This window comes from Haematobia irritans, chromosome 4 (assembly GCF_050003625.1).
Source record: "Haematobia irritans isolate KBUSLIRL chromosome 4, ASM5000362v1, whole genome shotgun sequence".
NCBI classification, from domain to species: domain Eukaryota; kingdom Metazoa; phylum Arthropoda; class Insecta; order Diptera; family Muscidae; genus Haematobia; species Haematobia irritans.
In genome coordinates, this window is record NC_134400.1 from 192,751,277 (window position 1) to 192,770,514 (window position 19,238).

At 32.9% G+C, this 19,238-nt stretch overlaps 1 protein-coding gene across 1 annotated transcript in view; it reads left to right on the plus strand.

Annotated features, from left to right (window-relative positions):
- Window positions 1-19,238, plus strand: part of LOC142236924 (uncharacterized) — a 329,520-nt gene that overhangs the window by 275,646 nt on the left and 34,636 nt on the right. The window contains exon 4 of the mRNA XM_075308213.1: window positions 6,879-7,958. Coding sequence (XP_075164328.1) covers window positions 7,334-7,958 — 625 coding nt within the window. The 5' untranslated portion in view covers window positions 6,879-7,333. The remainder of the gene's footprint in view (window positions 1-6,878; window positions 7,959-19,238) is intronic.

The window sequence follows — 19,238 nt, forward strand, 5'->3', positions numbered from 1 at the left end:
ACAGTCTTTCGTAGAAGTTTCTACGCAAGATTCGGCCTGGCCGAACTTACGGCCGTATATACTTGTTTTTTACTAACATTGTGTTCCACCCTAGTGCATTAGCCGACTTAAATTTTGAGTCTATAGATTTTGTACAAGTCTATCAAATTCTGTCCAGATCGAGTGATATTTAAATGTATGTATTTGGTACAAAAACCTTTATATATGGCACCCAACACATTTGACGGATTTGATATAGTATCGAAAATGTGGATTTACAAAGTGGTGCAGGGTATAATATAGTCGGCCCCGCCCGACTTTAAACTTTCCTTACTTGTTTAATAATTGACTCAATATTAGTGGAATACTAACTCTGCAGGTTGTGATAAAACTCCCATAACCATCTAACCCTTAAAGTTCTTAAATATGCAAATGCGGGTTTTCCCCAAACCTATACCATTGATACCCCACAAACAATGTTTTTACTAATTCAGTAGGTTAGGTTGGGTTAGGTTAGGTGGCAGCCCGATGTATTAGGCTCACTTAGACTATTCGGTCCATTGTGATACCACATTGGTGAACTTCGCTCTTATCACTGAGTGCTGCCCGATTCCATGTTAAGCTGAATGACAAGGGACCTGTGTTTTAAAGCCAATTCCGAACGGCGTTCCACATTGCAGTGAAACCACTTAGAGAAGTTCTGAAACCCTCAGAAATGTCACCAGCATTACTGAGGTGGGATAATCCACCGCTGAAAAACTTTTTGGTGTTCGGTCGAAGCAGGAATCGAACCCACGACCTTGTGTATGCAAGGCGGACGTGCTAACTATTGCAACACGGTGGTTTAGGGTATGATATAGTCTGTCCCGCCCGACTTTCTACTTTACTCTTTTGTTTTCACATAAAGCTAATTGAAAAAGCAACTGACTTTGGAATTATCATTTCTACAAATTCACAACTAGTCTCATTTCTTAAAGGGTTAATACACACACACACACACAATCACATCCTACAAATGCCATTAACTAACTCTTAATAACTAAATTATGGTTTTATGAAAGTGTTGTGCATGTATGTTACCCAAAGCATTCTTGTACGAATATTCTGTGAAGTACTCGAGACATTTAAGACATTAATGTAATTTCATTCAACCACATTGTTGATCTATAAAACAAATGAAACCAACACGAAGGCAAAGTATGTAAGTATGCAAGAGTATATATGTTTACATATGTATGTGTGTGGTGGAAGATAATGTAGTATGTTGGTTAACAACATATTTACATTATGCAAATTCAAATTCAAAATGGAAATTTATTGTCATTCATTCATTTTTGTGGTTATTGGATATTTATTATATCCTAGGTATTGATTATATATGTATGTGTGTGTGTGTGTGTGTATTTGTTAAGCGCCTTCATTGTCTTTACAAGATCTTGGCTAAGAACATAGTCTGTTTATGAAAGAATTAAGCTCTCATTTATCACGTACATCAATGAAGAAGTAAGCTTAATATTTCGATCCCCAACGTGGTGGTAGTATATGATATTTAACAACCATGTGAATTGAAATTTTTGGATAACAGTCTTTCGTAGAAGTTTCTACGCAATCCATGGTGGAGGGTACATAAGATTCGGCCTGGCCGAACTTACGGCTGTATATATTTGTTTCAGTCTTTCTTTTACTAAAAATCTTAATTTTCACTTCATAAAAAATTCTTTTGAGGCTATATATAACAAGTACATACGGCCGTAAGTTCGGCCAGGCCGAATCTTATGTACCCTTCACCATGGATTGCGTAGAAACTTCTACGAAAGACTGTCATCCACAATCGAATTACTTGGGTTGTGGTGGTATCTTAAAAATTCTTAACATCGTTTTCTAAATTGTGAGTTAGTCCATACGTGGTATATATTAGACAAGAAAGGTATGTACAGGTAAGTCTACAAATAATTACGACTCGATATGGACTTTTGCATGGTATGTAGGAAGCCAGAATTGAAATATGGGGTCGCTTATATGGGGGCTATATATAACTAACTATAGACCGTTATGGACTTAGTTAGGCATGGTTGCACAATGTACCAAATTTCAACTGACTCGGATGAAATTTGCTCCTCCAAGTGGCTCCAAAACCAAATATCGGGATCGGTTTATATGGGGCCTATATATAATTATTGACCGATTTCGACCAATTTTTGCATGGGTGTTTGAGGCCATATATTAACACCACGTACCAAATTTCAACTGAATCAGATGAATTGTGGTCTTCCAAGGGGCTCCGGAGGTCAAATCTGGGGATTATGGACTGATGTGGACCAATTTTTGCATGGTCATTACAGACCATATAATAAGACCATGTACCAAATTTCAGCCGGATCGGATGAAATTTGCTTCTCTTAGAGGCTCCGCAAGCCAAATCGGGGGATCGGTTTATATGGGGGCTATATGTAATTATGGACCGATGTAGACCAATTTTTGCATGGTTATTAGAAACCAACGTGGAGCAATGGTTAGAATGCCCGCCTTGCATACACAAGGTCGTGGGTTCGATTCCTGCTTCGACCGAACACCAAAAAAGTTTTTCAGCGGTGGATTATCTCACCTCAGTAATGCTGGTGACATTTCTGAGGGTTTCAGAACTTCTCTAAGTGGTTTCACTGCAATGTGGAACGCCGTTGGGACTCGGCTATAAAAAGGAGGTCCCTTGTAATTGAGCTTAACATGGAATCGGGCAGCCCTCAGTGATAAGAGAGAAGTTCACCAATGTGGTATCACAATGGACTGAATAGTCTAAGTGAGCCTGATACATCGGGCTGCCACCTAACCTAACCTAGAAACCATATACTAACACTATGTACCAAATTTAAACACGATCGGATGAAATTTGCTTCTCTTAGAGGCTCCGCAAGCAAAATCGGGGGATCGGTTTATATGGGGGCTATATGTAATAATGGACCGATGTGGACCAAGACAAATCGGGAGATCGGTTTGTATGGGAGCTATATATAATTATGGAGCGATGTTGACCAATTTTTGCATGGTTGTTAGAGACCATATACCAACACAATGTACCAAATTTCAGCTGCATCGGATGAAATTTTTGCCATCGTTCTCAATGACCTGTGGCACGGTGCGATGTCTTTTTTCTTCTTCATATGGGGCCGTTTTGCCGCGATTTCGACCTTCAAACGCTCCAATATCGTCATATAATAGTCACTGTTGGCTGTTTTTCCCTTCTCAAGATAATCGATAAAAATTATTCCATGCACATCCCAAAAAACAGAGGTCATTACTTTGCCAGCGGACTTTTGAGTCTTTCCACGCTTCGGAGACGGTTCACCGGTCGCTGTCCACTCAGCTGACTGTTGATTGGTTTCAGGAGTGTAGTGATGGAGCAATGTATCATCCATTGTCACATATCTACGGAAGGTTAGGTTAGGTTATGTGGCAGCCCGATGTATCAGGCTCACTTAGACTATTCAGTCCATTGTGATATCGATATCGACGGATAAACTTGGGTGTATTACGAGTTAACAGCTGCAAACACCGCTCAGAATCATCACCACGTTGTTGTTTTTTGTAAAATGTGAGCTCGCGCGGCACCCATTTTGCACAGAGCTTCCGCATATCCAAATATTGATGAATGATATGACCAACACGTTCGTTTGATAACTTTAAGGCCTCTGCTATCTCGATCAACTTCATTTTAGGGTCATTCAAAATCATTTTTTGAATTTTTTTGATGTTTTCGTCGGTAACCACCTCTCTCGGGCGTCCACTGCGTTCACTCACCGTCCTCCGTGCTCATTTAACCACGCTTGAATTTTGCATACCAATCAATTATTGTTGATTTCCCTGGGGAAGAGTCCGGAAACTCGTTATCAAGCCAAGTTTTTGTTTCCACCGTATTTTTTCCCTTCAGAAAACACTATTTTATCAAAACACGAAATTCCTTTTTTCCATGTTTTTCACAATAACAAAAGTTGCTTCACAAAAGACGCTCTATCTCACAAACTAATTGACTTACAGACGTCAAATTTTGACACGAATCATTTGAAGGTTGGTACTATATAAAAATAATATGCATTTAATACTAGCAACGCCATCTATATGTCAAACCGGGGCATTATCAGCCAACCTTAGCTATCGACCGATAAAGCATAAATACACTTTAGCGATGTTGCCTAATAATTGCTTCGGATTAAAATGTTTCCCATATTTTGTTCCACCCCGGGGGATTAGCCGACTTTTTTTTTAGAAGTCTAACAAATTTTGTCCAGATCGAGAACAAAAACGTTAACATTTGACGGATTTGATATGCTGTCGAAAATGTGGATCTACAAAGTGGTGCAGTGTATAATATAGTCGGCCCGCCGACTTTAGACTTTCCTTACTTGATTTGTTGTTTTTTTATACCCTCCACCATAGGATGGGGGTATATTAACTTTGTCATTCCGTTTGTAACAAATCGTAATATTGCTCTAAGACCCCATAAGATATATATATTCTGGGTCGTGGTGAAATTCTGAGTCGATCTGAGCATGTCCGTCCGTCTGTTAAAATCACGCTAACTTCCGAACGAAACAAGCTATCGACTTGAAACTTGGCACAAGTAGTGGTTATTGATGTAGGTCGGATGGTATTGCAAATGGGCCATATCGGTCCACTTTTACGTATAGCCCCCATATAAACGGACCCCCAAATTTGGCTTGCGATTGCTCTAAGAGAACCAAATTTCATCTGATCCGGCTGAAATTTGGTACATGGTGTTAGTATATGGTCTCTAACAACCATGCAAAGATTGGTCCATATCGGTCCACTTTTACGTATAGCCTCCATATAAACGGACCCCCAAATTTGGCTGGCGATTGCTCTAAGAGAAGCAAATTTCATTCGATCCGGCCTAAATTTGGTACATTGTGTTAGTATATGGTCTCTAACAACCATGCAAAAATTGGTCCATATCGGTCCACTTTTACGTATAGCCCCCATATAAACGGACCTCCAAATTTGGCTTGCGATTGCTCTAAGAGAAGAAAATTTCATCCGATCCGGCTGAAATTTGGTACATGGTGTTAGTATATGGTCTCTAACAACCATGCAAAAATTGCTCCACATTGGTCCATAATTATATATAGCCCCCATATAAATCGATCCCCAGATTTGTCCTCCGGAGCCTCTTGGAGGAGCAAAATTCATCCGATCCGGTTGAAATTTGGAACATGGTGTTAGAATGTGGTCTCTAACAAGCACGCAAGAATTGCTCCATATCGGTCCATAATTATATATAGCCCCCATATAAACCGATCCCCCGATTTGGCTTGCGGAGCCTCTAAGAGAAGCAAATTTCGTCCGATCCGGCTGAAATTTGGTACATGGTGTTAGTATATGGTCTCTAATGACCATTCAAAAATTGGTCCACATCGGTCCATAATTATATATAGCACCCATACAAACCGATCACCAGATTTGACCTCCGGAGCCTCTTGGAGGAGCAAAATTCATCCGATCCGGTTGAAATTTGGAACATGGTGTTAGAATGTGGTCTCTAACAAGCACGCAAGAATTGCTCCATATCGGTCCATAATTATATATAGCCCCCATATAAACCGTCCCCCAGATTTGATCTCCGCAGCCTCTTGGAGGAAGAAAATTCATCCGATCCGGTTGAAATTTGCAACGTGGTGTTAGTATAAGGCCGCTAATAATATATAATATCGTTATATAATAATATATATAATATAGTTATATATCGCCGATCCCCAATCACACAAAAATTGGTCCATATCGGTTCATAATCATGGTTGCCACTCGAGCCAAAAATAATCTACCAAAATTTTATTTTTATAGAAAACATTGTCAAAATGTTATTTCTATAGAAAATTTTGTCAAAATTTTATTTCTATAGAAAATTTTGTCAAAATTTTATTTCTATAGACAATTTTATCAAAATTTTATTTCTATAGAAAATTTTGTCAAAATTTTATTTCTATAGAAAATTTTTTTCCAAATTTTATTTCAATAGAAATATTGTTCCAAATTTTATTTCTATAGAAAATGTTGTCAAAATTTTATTTTGTCAAAGTTTTATTTCTATAGAAACTTTAAACTTAATTATATACGTATTTAATCGGCCTTTTTAGTTTAATATATACCTTGCCATTGGCAACCCTTGCATACCGCAACCCAAGTAATTCGATTGTGGATGACAGTCTTCAGTAGAAGTTCCTACGCAATCCATGGTGGAGGGTACTTAAGCTTCGGCCTGGCCGAACTTACGGCCGTATATACTGTTTTTTTTTTTTGAGTGCAATATCACATTGAACTTTGATAGACTTTGTTTAATGATAATAACCCCAATTTAATTCAGTGATATTGTCTAAAGTAGCGCATAGCCCTCATCGTTGTTCTTTCAGCTTTAGTCCTTTCACATTGGATTTCACTTTTCATCTACTGTATTGGCATAATGCTTGCATATATTATGTTGACATGCATATCTCTTGCGTTTGGTATCCTTTCTTTTGGCAACGTTGCCAACGAAAATAGTTTAAAATAATTAAAATATATTTCCGCCAACATATTTTCATTTGCATTGAATCGTTACTCTTTTGAGAAAGTTCTTTTAGAGTAAAATGACATTTTTTGGAGATAGAGGCAGGGGTGATGGTATGACAATAACAACATAAAACCTTGTTGACTTATATACATATTTTATTATGTTTGTTTTTTTGTCAGTTTTTTTGGCCGTGGTACGTGGTCTCCTGGAGTGTGTATGTGTGTAAGTCTTATTTTCCATTTCCGTTTCCCTTTTCCCTTTTTTCTCTGATTTCGATTATTTTTGTGTTCCTTCCAATTCCATACAAAAGCATTCTCATTTCATTCTTCTTTATTTACAGAATTTGGCTGCAACCACAAAAAATAGTTACAAACGTTGTTCATTGCCAACATCATCAGTAGTGGGTGAGGAAAGTTTATCCATAGCCTGGTTTAGTAGGAAGCATAAAACCACAGGAAATTTGTGGGGAACTGCCTCTTTTTTGCTCACTCGCTCACTCACTCTCTCGCTCTCCCTCTCAACGACTCTCTGGGTGGCTGTGTGTGTTTATGTGTGAGGCCCCCAAGCAAAGGAAATTGTAGTAGTTGGCTCTTTTAACAAACTAAACGAAAAGTTTCTAAACCTACAATTTACTACTATCATCGGCATCATCATCATCACCACAAGCACCAACAGCAACAGCATTGGCCTCATCTTGGCCCATACAACTCCATCGTCAACCTTTAGTGTGCTCATTTGAGGGTTTCTGGTATATTTGCGGTGTAGTGTGGAAGAAGATTTAACTTATTCTCCAAAATGAATCTCGTAATAGTATCAGTGCTTTTGTTAGCCATGTTGGCATTTCAGCCGACATTGATTTATGGCTCGAAGAATTTGGCTCCAACATCCGGCAATGGCAATTCAGCTCGTAGACTTAAATCTCCGAAATATGGAAAAAGGCATAGGACCGATATAGAGCAGCCATTGTATTCGCCCGCATTATCCGCATCATCCAAATTGGTTTTGTCCCTTGAATCGGGTGATGTTCTAGTGCGTGCTGCCCGTGGCGCCTCTGTGGATAAACAACAACAAAATCCCACCCCAACTGTTGTGACCAACAACAATGGTAAACGTCAAAAAGGCAATGGCAATAACAAAAAACTCAATAAAAATTCTGCCACACGTGAGAATGGTGGCTCAGCGATGCCATTAGGTGGAACTGGTGGACGTAAACATTTGGAAAAGAAATTCTCTGCCTCATCTGGATTATCCCATGGAGCACAACTACAACAACAACAACAACAGCAGCAACCAGGGAATGGCAATAAGAGTAGCAAACGTCAAATGTTGAAATCACAATCTCACCAGGGCAAACGTTCGGGCAACAAAGGAATTCGAGATGGGGACGAGATGTCATCAGGTGCAAGTGCAAAGACAACATGTAAGTGGATCAATTTTATTTGCTATTACAAAATAAACAATTTTGCTAGGGTTTTTAGCAACTAAAGAAAGTATTTTTGTATTAAGGTACCTTTGTTTGGTGAGATTGGGCAACACTATTATTGCAATGTTTCAGTGACACTTTTATTTGCCAAAATTTTGTCAAAAGGTTATTTCTATAGAAATTTCTGTCACAATTTTATTTTTGTAGATTTTTTTTTTCAAAATGTTATTTCTATAGAAAATTTTGTCAAAATTTTATTTCTAAAGACAATGTTGACAAAATTTTATTTCTATAGAAAATTATCTCAAAATTTTATTTGTCAAAGCTTAACCAACAGAGGAAAATTTATTTATTCTGATAATAGGTTCATAGTTTTGCTGCAAGTAGAGGATGCTGATGATAAATGTGGTAATTCCGAAACGTGCGTCCATCCAACCATCTTGCAGTCTATAGGGCTTTGCCCAAATAAATTTGACAAACATTATTTTCCTCTGTTGGTTAAGCTACACTTGTAGTTTAGTCAATGCATGGTTTTAAGCTGAAATCAAAAAACAACAACAATGATTAAAGAACAAAACCAACAATAACAAAACAAAACGATTGATATAAAAATATTGTCAAAATTTTATTTCTATGAAAAATTTTGTCAAAATTTTATTTCTATGAAAAATTTTGCCAAAATTTTATTTATATAGAAAATTTTGTCAAAATTTTATTTCTATCGAAAATGTCGACACAATTTTATTTCTGTAGCTAATTTTCTCAAAATTTTATTTCTACAGAAAATTTTGTCAAAAATTTTTCTATAGAAAATTTTATCACAATTTTATTTCTATAGAAATTGTTGTCAAAATTTATTCCTGTAAAAAAATGTTGACAAAATATTATTTCTATAGAAAATTTTAACAAAATTTTATTTTTATACAAAATTTTATCACAATTTTATTTCTATAGAAAACTTCTGGGAAATTTTATTTCTATAGAAAATATTGTTAAATTTCATTTCTATAAAAAAAAGTCAACAACATTTTATTTCCATAAAAAATATTGTCACTATTTTATTTCTACAGAATTTTTTGTCAAAATTTTATTTCTATGAAAAATTTTGTCAAAATTTTATTTCTACAGAAAATTTTGCCAAAATTTTATTTATATAGAAAATTTTGTCAATATTTTAATTCTATAGGAATTGTTGTCAAAATTTATTTTTGTAAAAAATGTTGACAAAATTTTATATCTATAGAACATTAACAAAATTTTATTTATATAAAAAATTTTATCACAATTTTATTTCTATAGAAAACTTTGAGGAAATTTTATTTCTATAAAAAATATTGTCACTAATTTATTTCTATTGAAAATTTTGCCAAAATTTTATTTATATAGAAAATTTTTCCAAAATTTTATTTCTATAGAAAATTTTGCCAAAATTTTATTTCTATAGAAAATTTTGTCAAAATTTTATTTCTATAGAAAATGTTCCCAAAATTTTATTTCTGTAGCAAATTTTCTCAAAATTTTATTTCTACATAAAATTTTGTCAAAATTTTATTTCTATAGAAAATTTTATTAAAATTTTATTTCTATAGAAAATTTTATCAAAATTTTATTTCTATAGAAAATTTTGCAAAAATTGTATTTCAATAGAAATTGTTGTCAAAATTTATTTCTGTAAAAAATGTTGACAAAATATTATTTCTATAGAAAATTTTAACAAAATTTTATTTCTATAAAACGTTTTATCACAATTTTATTTCTATAGAAAACTTCTGGGAAATTTTATTTCTATAGAAAATATTGTCAAAATTTAATTTCTATAGAAAAAGTCTACAACATTTTATTTCCATACAAAATATTGTCACTATTTTATTTCTATAGAATTATTTGTCAAAATTTTATTTGTATGAACAATTTTAATTTCAAATTTATTTCTATAGAAAATTTTGCCAAAATTTTATTTATATAGAAAATTTTGCAAAACTTTTATTTCTATAGAAAATTTTGTCAAGATTTTATTTCTATAGAAAATTTTATCAAAATTTTATTTCTATAGAAGATTTTATCAAAATTTTATTTCTATAGAAAATTTTGTCAAAATTTTATTTCTATAGAAATTGTTGTCAAAATTTATTTCTGTAAAAATGTTGACAAAACATTATTTCTATAGAAAATTTTAACAAAATTTTATTTCTATAAAATATTTTATCACAATTTTATTTCTATAGAAAACTTCTGGGAAATTTTATTTCTATAGAAAATATTGTCAAATTTAATTTCTATAAAAATTTCATTTCTGTAAAAAATGTTGACAAAATTTTATATCTATAGAAAATTTTAACAAAATTTTATTTATATAAAAAATTTTATCACAATTTTATTTCTATAGAAAACTTTGAGGAAATTTTATTTCTATAAAAAATATTGTCAAATTTCATTTCTATAAAAAAGTCGTAAACATTTTATTTCCATAAAAAATATTGTCACTAATTTATTTCTATTGAAAATTTTGCCAAAATTTTATTTCTATTGAAAATTTTGTCAAAATTTTATTTCTATAGAAAATTTTGTCAAAATTTTATTTCTATAGAAAATGTCGACAAAATTTTATTTCTATAGAAAATGTCGACAAAATTTTATTTCTATAGAAAATTTTGTGAAAATTTTATTTCTATAGAAAATGTTGCCAAACTTTTATTTCTATAGAAAATGTCGACAACATTTTATTTCTGTAGCAAATTTTCTCAAAATTTTATTTCTACAGAAAATTTTGTCAACATTTTTTTCTACAGAAAATTTTATCAAAATTTTATTTCTATAGAAAATTTTAACAGAATTTTATTTCTATAAAAAATTTTATCACAAATTTATTTCTATAGAAAACTTCTGGGAAATTTTATTTTTATAAAAAATATTGTCAAATTTCATTTCTATAAAAAAGTCGTAAACATTTAATTTCCATAAAAAATATTGTCACTATTTTATTTCTATTGAAAACTTTGCCAAAATTTTATTTATATAGAAAATTTTGCCAAAATTTTATTTTTGTAGAAAATTTTATCATTTTTTTTTCTATAGAAAATATTGTAAAAATTTTATTTCAATAGAAATTGTTGTCAAAATTTATTTCTGTAAAAAATGTTGACAAAATTTTATTTCTATAGAAAATTTTGTCAAAATTTTATTTCTATAGAAAATTTTGTCAAAATTTTATTTCTATAGAAAATTTTGTCAAAATTTTATTTCTATAGAAAATTTTGTCAAAATTTTATTTCTATAGAAAATTTTGTCAAAATTTTATTTCTGTAGCAAATTTTCTCAAAATTTTATTTCTAGAAAATTTTGTGAAAATTTTATTTCTATAGAAAATTTTGTCAAACTTTTATTTCTATAGAAAATGTCGACAAAATTTTATTTCTGTAGCAAATTTTCTCAAAATTTTATTTCTACAGAAAATTTTGTCAACATTTTTTTCTACAGAAAATTTTATCAAAAGTTTATTTCTATAGAAAATTTTGTCAAAATTTTATTTCTATAGAAATTATTGTCAAAATTTATTTCTGTAAAAAATGTTGACAAAATGTTATTTCTATAGAAAATTTTAACAGAATTTTATTTCTATAAAAAATTGTATCACAAATTTATTTCTATAGAAAACTTCTGGGAAATTTTATTTCTATAAAAAATATTGTCAAATTTCATTTCTATAAAAAAGTCGTAAACATTTAATTTCCGTAAAAAATATTGTCACTATTTTATTTCTATTGAAAATTTTGCCAAAATTTTATTTATATAGAAAATTTTGCCAAAATTTTATTTCTATAGAAAATTTTATCAAAATTTTTTTCTATAGAAAATATTGTAAAAATTTTATTTCAATAGAAATTGTTGTCAAAATTTATTTCTGTAAAAAATGTTGACAAAATGTTATTTCTATAGAAAATTTTGCCAAAATTTTATTTATATAGAAAATTTTGTCAAACTTTTATTTCTATAGAAATTTTTTGTCAAAATTTATTTTTGTAAAAAATGTTGACAAAACATTATTTCTATAGAAAATTTTATCAAAATTGTATTTCTATAAAACATTTTATCACTATTTTATTCCTATAGAAAACTTCTGGGAAATTTTATTTCTATAGAAAATATTGTCAAAATTTCATTTCTATAGAAAAAGTCGACAACATTTTATTTCCAAAAAAATATTGTCACTATTTTATTTCTATAGAATTTTTGTCAACATTTTATTTCTATAGAAAATTTTATCAAAATTTTATTTCTATAGGAAATTTTGTCAAAATTTTATTTCTATAGAAATTATTGTCAAAATTTATTTCTGTAAAAAATGTTGACAAAATGTTATTTCTATAGAAAATTTTGCCAAAATTTTATTTATATAGAAAATTTTGTCAAACTTTTATTTCTATAGAAAATTTTGTCAAACTTTTATTTCTATAGAAAATATCGACAAAATTTTATTTCTGTAGATAATTTTCTCAAAATTTTATTTCTACAGAAAATGTTGTCAAAATTTTTTTGTATAGAAAACTTTGTCACAATTTTATTTCTATCGAAATTGTTGTCAAAATTTATTTCAATAGAAATTGTTGTCAAAATTTATTTCTGTAAAAAATGTTGACAAAATTTTATATCTATAGAAAATGTTAACAAAATTTTATTTCTATAGAAAACTTTGGGGAAATTTTATTTCTATAGAAAATATTGTCAACATTTAATTCCTATAGAAAATTTTACCAAAATTTTATTTATATAGAAAATTTTACCAAAATTTTACTTCTATAGGAAATTTTGTCAAACTTTTATGTTTTTAGAAACTTTTGACAAAAATGTATTTCTATAGAAAATATTTATCACATTTTTATTTCTATAGAAAATTTTGTCAAAATTTTATTTCTATTTATTTATAGAAAATTTTGGGAAAATTGTATTTCTTTAAAAAATTTGTAAAGTACATCTTAGTTGAAGAGGAATAATTTGCAAACTCTACGAATACATCAAGAATTGTAGCAACCTAGAATTCTTCTTGAGATGATCGACGCTTTGGTAATTTTTTTTGGACTATCGTCGTCTCAAAAATGTTCCAGGCGAAACAGTCCAACGGATTGTTGATGCTGACGTCTCTCAGAAAGTCGTTCTCAGCATATTTGCCAAAGACACCACGTACCTATATCGCCTTCTGCGTTGTCCTGCAAACACATACACTAATTCATAATATCTTGTTCCATACCAAAATGCATCCAAGAAACAAAAAAACATCAAGTACAAAAGAAAGCGACGAGAATAATGGGTAAACTTAATTATATTTTTTTGTTTTGCGTTATAGAGACTTTTCTTCAAACACAATTAAATGGAACATAAAGGGGAGGTGGGAGGGAAAAGATATTGATATTGTACACAACGAAATGACAAAGGACTAGAGCTATGAACAAGCCACAGATGCTGGAGAAAGAGAAACCATCATAGAACTCCTTAAGAAAATTCTAAAATCTAGTGTGACCGTCTATATTGTACCCTACAACATTCATCTTTTGCAACGGGAATAATTGGAATGGATTTAATTGCGCTACGAATATTGGTCTTATGAAAATAAACCTCAAAACCTAAATGAAGTAAAACTCAAAAAAAAAAAACAAGTAAGGAAACTCTAAATTCGGGCGGGGCCGACTATATTATACCCTGCGCCACTTTGTAGATCTAAATTTTCGATACCATATCACATCCGTCAAATGTTTTGGGGCTATATACAAAGGTTTGTCCCAAATATATACATTTACGTATCACTCGATCTGGACAGAATTTGATAGACTTCTACAAAATCTATAGACTCAAAATTTAAGTCGGCTAATGCACTAGGGTGGAACACAATGTTAGTAAAAAACCAGTAAGGAAAGTCTAAAGTCGGGCGGGGCCGACTATATTATACCCTGCACCACTTTGTAGATCTAAATTTTCGATACCATATCACATCCGTTAAATGTGTTGGGGGCTATATATAAAGGTTTGTCCCAAATACATACATTTAAATATCACTCGATCTGAACAGAATTTGATAGACTTCTACAAAATCTATAGACTCAAAATTTAAGTCGGCTAATGCACTAGGGTGGAACACAATGTTAGTAAAAAACAAGTATATAAAGCAGTAAGTTCGGCCGGGCCGAACCTTAAATACCCACCACCATGAATCAAATATTATAGTTTCCTGTGAAAATTTCAGGGGGATTTGTGACAAGCAGATCAGTTCAACCAGTACACTTTCCAAAGATAAATTCAAAGATTTTACCTATGAAGACTAGATCAGATTCTGGATTTATAAGAACCATATTTGTTTGAGTTTTAGAGGAATCATAAACATCGTGTGCAAATGAAATGAAAATGAAATAACGCCTTGATTTAAAATCTAACATCTGTAGATTACCAGATGTAAAATCTGGAAACTATAATTCAGTTTTAAGCAATTTTCATTATCAGTACACATGGACCGATATTCACCATTTTTGGCACACCTCTTTATGTTCCTAAAATACTTCTAGATTAAAAATTTCATGCAAATTTGATAAAAACTATGGTTTCTAAAAGCCCAAGAAGTAAAATCGGGAGATCGGTCTATTTGGGATATAAACCAAAACATGGACCAAAACACGCCATTTTCGGCTCTCATATTTAAGGTCCTAAAATACCTGTAGATTTCTCATTTCAGGCAATTACGGTTTCTAGAAGCCCAAAAAGTAATATCGGGAGATCGGTCTATCTGATAGCTATATCAAAACATGGACCTATACTCACCATTTTCGGCATACCTTTTTATAGTCCTAAAACACTTGTAGATTTCCAATTTGAGGCAAGTTCGATAAAAGTTACGGTTTCTATAAGCCAAGGAATAAAATCTGAAGATCGGTCTATATGGGGGCTATATAAAAACATGGTCCGATACTCATCATTTTCAGCACACCCCTTTATGGTTTTAAAATACCTCTAGATTTCTAATTTCAGGCAAATTGGATAAAAACTGCAGATTTTAGACGGCCAAGAAGTAAAAACGGGAGATGGGTCTATATGGGGGCTATACCAAACCATGGACCGATACTCACCATTTTCGGCACACCTCTTTATTGTTCTAAAATACCTCTAGATTTCCAATTTCAAGCAAATTGGATAAAAACTACGGATTCTATAAGCCCAAGACCCCAAATCGGGAGATCGGTCTATATGGGGGATATACCAAAACCTGGACCGATACTCACCAATTTTAGCACACCTCTTTATGGTCCTAAAATACCTCTAGATTTCAAATTTCAACCAAATTGGATAATAACTACGGATTCTAGAAGCCCAAGAAATAAAATCGGGAAATCGGTCTATATGGGGGATATACCAAAACCTGGACCGATACTCACCAATTTTAGCACACCTCTTTGTGGTGCTAAAATACCTTTAGATTTCCAATTTCAGGCGAATTGGATAGAAACTATCGATTCTAGAAGCCCTAGAAATATAATCGGGAGATCGGTCTATATGGGGGCTATACCAAAACATGGACCGATACTCACCATTTTTGGCACACCTCTTTGTGGTCATAAAACACCTCTAGATTTCCAATTTCAGGCAAATTGGATAGAAACTAAGGTTTTTATAAGCCCAAGACCCCAAATCGGGAGGTCGGTTTATATGGGGACTATATCAAAACTTGGACCGATATAGCCCATCTTCGAACTTGACCTGCCTGCAGACGAAAGACGAGTTTGTGCGGAATTTCAGCACGACTGCCTTATTATTGAAGACTGTAGCGTGATTACAACAGACAGACAGACAGACAGACAGACAGACAGACGGACATGGCTATATCGTCTTAGAATTTCTCCCTGATCAAGAATATATATACTTTATATAGTCGGAAATCGATATTTCGATGCGTTACAAACGGAATGACAAACTTATTATACCCCCGTCACCATTCTATGGTGGTGGGTATAAAAACAGTAAGGAAAGTCTAAAGTCGGGCGGGGCCGACTATATTATACCCTGCACCACTTTGTAAATCTATACATTTAAATATCACTCGATCTGGAAGAATTTAATAGACTTCTAGAAAATCTATAGACTCAAAATTTAAGTCGGCTAATGCACTGGGGTGGAACACAATGTTAGTAAAAAAGAAGTAAGGAAAGTCTAAAGTCGGGCGGGGCCGACTATATTATACCCTGCACCACTTTGTAGATCTAAATTGTTGGGGGCTATATATAAAGGTTTGTCCCAAATACATACATTTAAATATCACTCGATCTGGACAGAATTTGATAGACTTCTCCAAAATCTGTAGACTCACAATTTAAGTCGGCTAATGCACTAGGGTGGAGCACAATGTTAGTAAAAAAATATGGGAAACGTTTAAATCTGAAGCAATTTTAAGGAAACTTCGAAAAAGTTTATTTATGGTTTATCGCTCGATATATATGTATTAGAAGTTTAGGAAAATTAGAGCCATTTTTACAACTTTTCGACTAAGCAGTGGCGATTTTACAAGGAAAATGTTGGTATTTTGACCATTTTTGTCGAAATCAGAAAAACATATATATGGGAGCTATATCTAAATCTGAACCGATTTCAACCAAATTTGGCACGCATAGCTACAATGCTAATTCTACTCTCTGTGCAAAATTTTCACTAAATCGGACCAAAAAATTGGCCTCTGTGGTCATATGAATGTAAATCGGGCGAAAGCTATATATGGGAGATATATCTAAATCTGAACCGATTTCAACCAAATTTGGCACGCATAGCTACAATGCTAATTCCACTCCCAGTGCAAAATTTCAACTAAATCGGAGCTAAAGATTGGCCTCTGTGGTCATATGAGTGTAAATCGGGCGAACGATATATATGGGAGCTATATCTAAATCTGAACCGATTTCAATAAAATTTTGCACACTTGACTACACTGCTAATTCTACTACCTGTGCAAGATTTCAACCTAATTGGGGTAAAACTCTGGCTTCTGGGACCGTATTAGTGCATATCGGGCGAAAGATATATACGGGAGCTATATCTAAATCTGAACCGATTTCAATGAAATTTGGCACACTTGACTATAGTACTAATTGTTCTTCTTGTGAAAAATTTTAAGCCAATCAGGGTAAAACTCTGGCTTCTGGGGCCATATAAGTCCATATCGGGCGAAATATATATATGGGAGCTATATCTAAATCTGAACCGATTTCTTCCAAAATCAATAGGGATCTATTCTGAGCCAAGACACATACTTGTGCCAAATTTGAAGTCGATTGGACTAAAACTGCGACCTAGACTTTGATTACAAAATGTGTTCACGGACAGACGGACAGACGGACAGACGGACATGGCTATATCGACTCAGGAGCCCACCCTGACCATTTTTGCCAAAGACACCATGTGTCTATCTCGTCTCCTTCTGGGTGTTGCAAACATATGCACTAACTTATAATACCCTGTTCCACAGTGTGGAGCAGGGTATAAATATGGGAAACGTTTAAATCTGAAGCAATTTTAAGGAAACTTCGAAAATGTTTATTTATGATTTATCGCTCGATATATATGTATTAGAAGTTTAGGAAAATTAGAGTCATTTTTACAACTTTTCGACTAAGCAGTGGCGATTTTACAAGGAAAATGTTGGTATTTTGACCATTTTTGTCGAAATCAGAAAAACATATATATGGGAGCTATATCTAAATCTGAACCGATTTCAACCAAATTTGGCACGTATAGCTACAATGCTAATTCTACTCCCTGTGCAAAATTTCAACTAAATCGGAGTTAAAAATTGGCCTCTGTGGTCATATGAGTGTAAATCGGGCAAAAGCTTTATATGGGAGCTATATCTAAATCTGAACCGATTTCAATCAAATTTGGCACGCATAGCTACAATGCTAAATCTATTCCCTGTGCAAAATTTCAACCAAATTGGGCCAAAACTCTGGCTTTTAGGACCATATTAGTCTATATCGGGCGAAAGATATACATGGAAGCTATATCTAAATCTGAATCGATTTCAACCAAATTTGGCACGCATAGCTACAATGCCAAATCTACTCCCGGTGCAAAATTTCAACCAAATTGGGCCAAAACTCTGGCTTTTAGGACCATATTAGTCTATATCGGGCGAAAGATATATAATTGGGATATATCTAAATCTGAACCGATTTCACTCAAATTGTGCACACTTGACTATACTACTAATTGTACTCCTAGTGCAAAATTTCAACCAAATTCGGCCAAAATCTGGCTTCTGGGGCCATATAAGTCCATATCGGGCGAAAGATATATGGGAGCTATATCTAAATCTGAACCGATTTCAGTAAAATTTTGCACACTTGACTATACGACTAAGTGTTACGTTTGTACAAAATTTCAAGCAAATCGGTATAAAACTCTGACTGCTGGGTCCATATTAGTGCATATCGGGCGAAAGATATATATGGGAGCTATATCTATATCTGAACCGATTTCTTCCAAAATCAATAGGGTTCTATTCTGACCCAAATTAGGAACATGTGCCAAATTTGAAGGCGATTGGACTTAAATTGCGACCTAGACTTTGATCACAAAAATGTGTTCACAGACAGACGGACGGACAGACGGACATGGTTATATCGACTCAGGGATCCACCCTGAGCATTATTGCCAAAGACACCATGTGTCTATCTCGTCTCCTTCTGGGTGTTACAAACATATGCACTAGCTTATAATACCCTGTTCCACAGTGTGGCGCAGGGTATAAATATGGGAAACATTTAAATCTGAAGCAATTTTAAGGAAACTTCGCAAAGTTTATTTATGATTTATCGCTCGATATATATGTATTAAAAGTTTAGGAAAATCAGAGTCATTTTTACAACTTTTCGACTAAGCAGTGGCGATTTAACAAGGAAAATGTTGGTATTTTGATCATTTTTGTCGGAATCAGAAAAACATATATATGGGAGCTATATCGAAATCTGAACCGATTTCAATCAAATTTGGCACATATGACTATATTACTAATTGTACTCCTAGTGCAAAATTTCAACCAAATTGGGCCAAAACTCTGGCTTGTGGGGCCATATAAGTCCATATCGGGCGAAAACTATATATGGAAGCTATATCTAAATCTGAACCGATTTCAACCAAATTTGGCACGCATAGCTACAATGCTAATTCTACTCTCTGTGCAAAATTTCAATTATATCGGAGTAAAAGATTGGCCACTGTGGTCATATGAGTGTAAATCGGGCGAAAGCTATA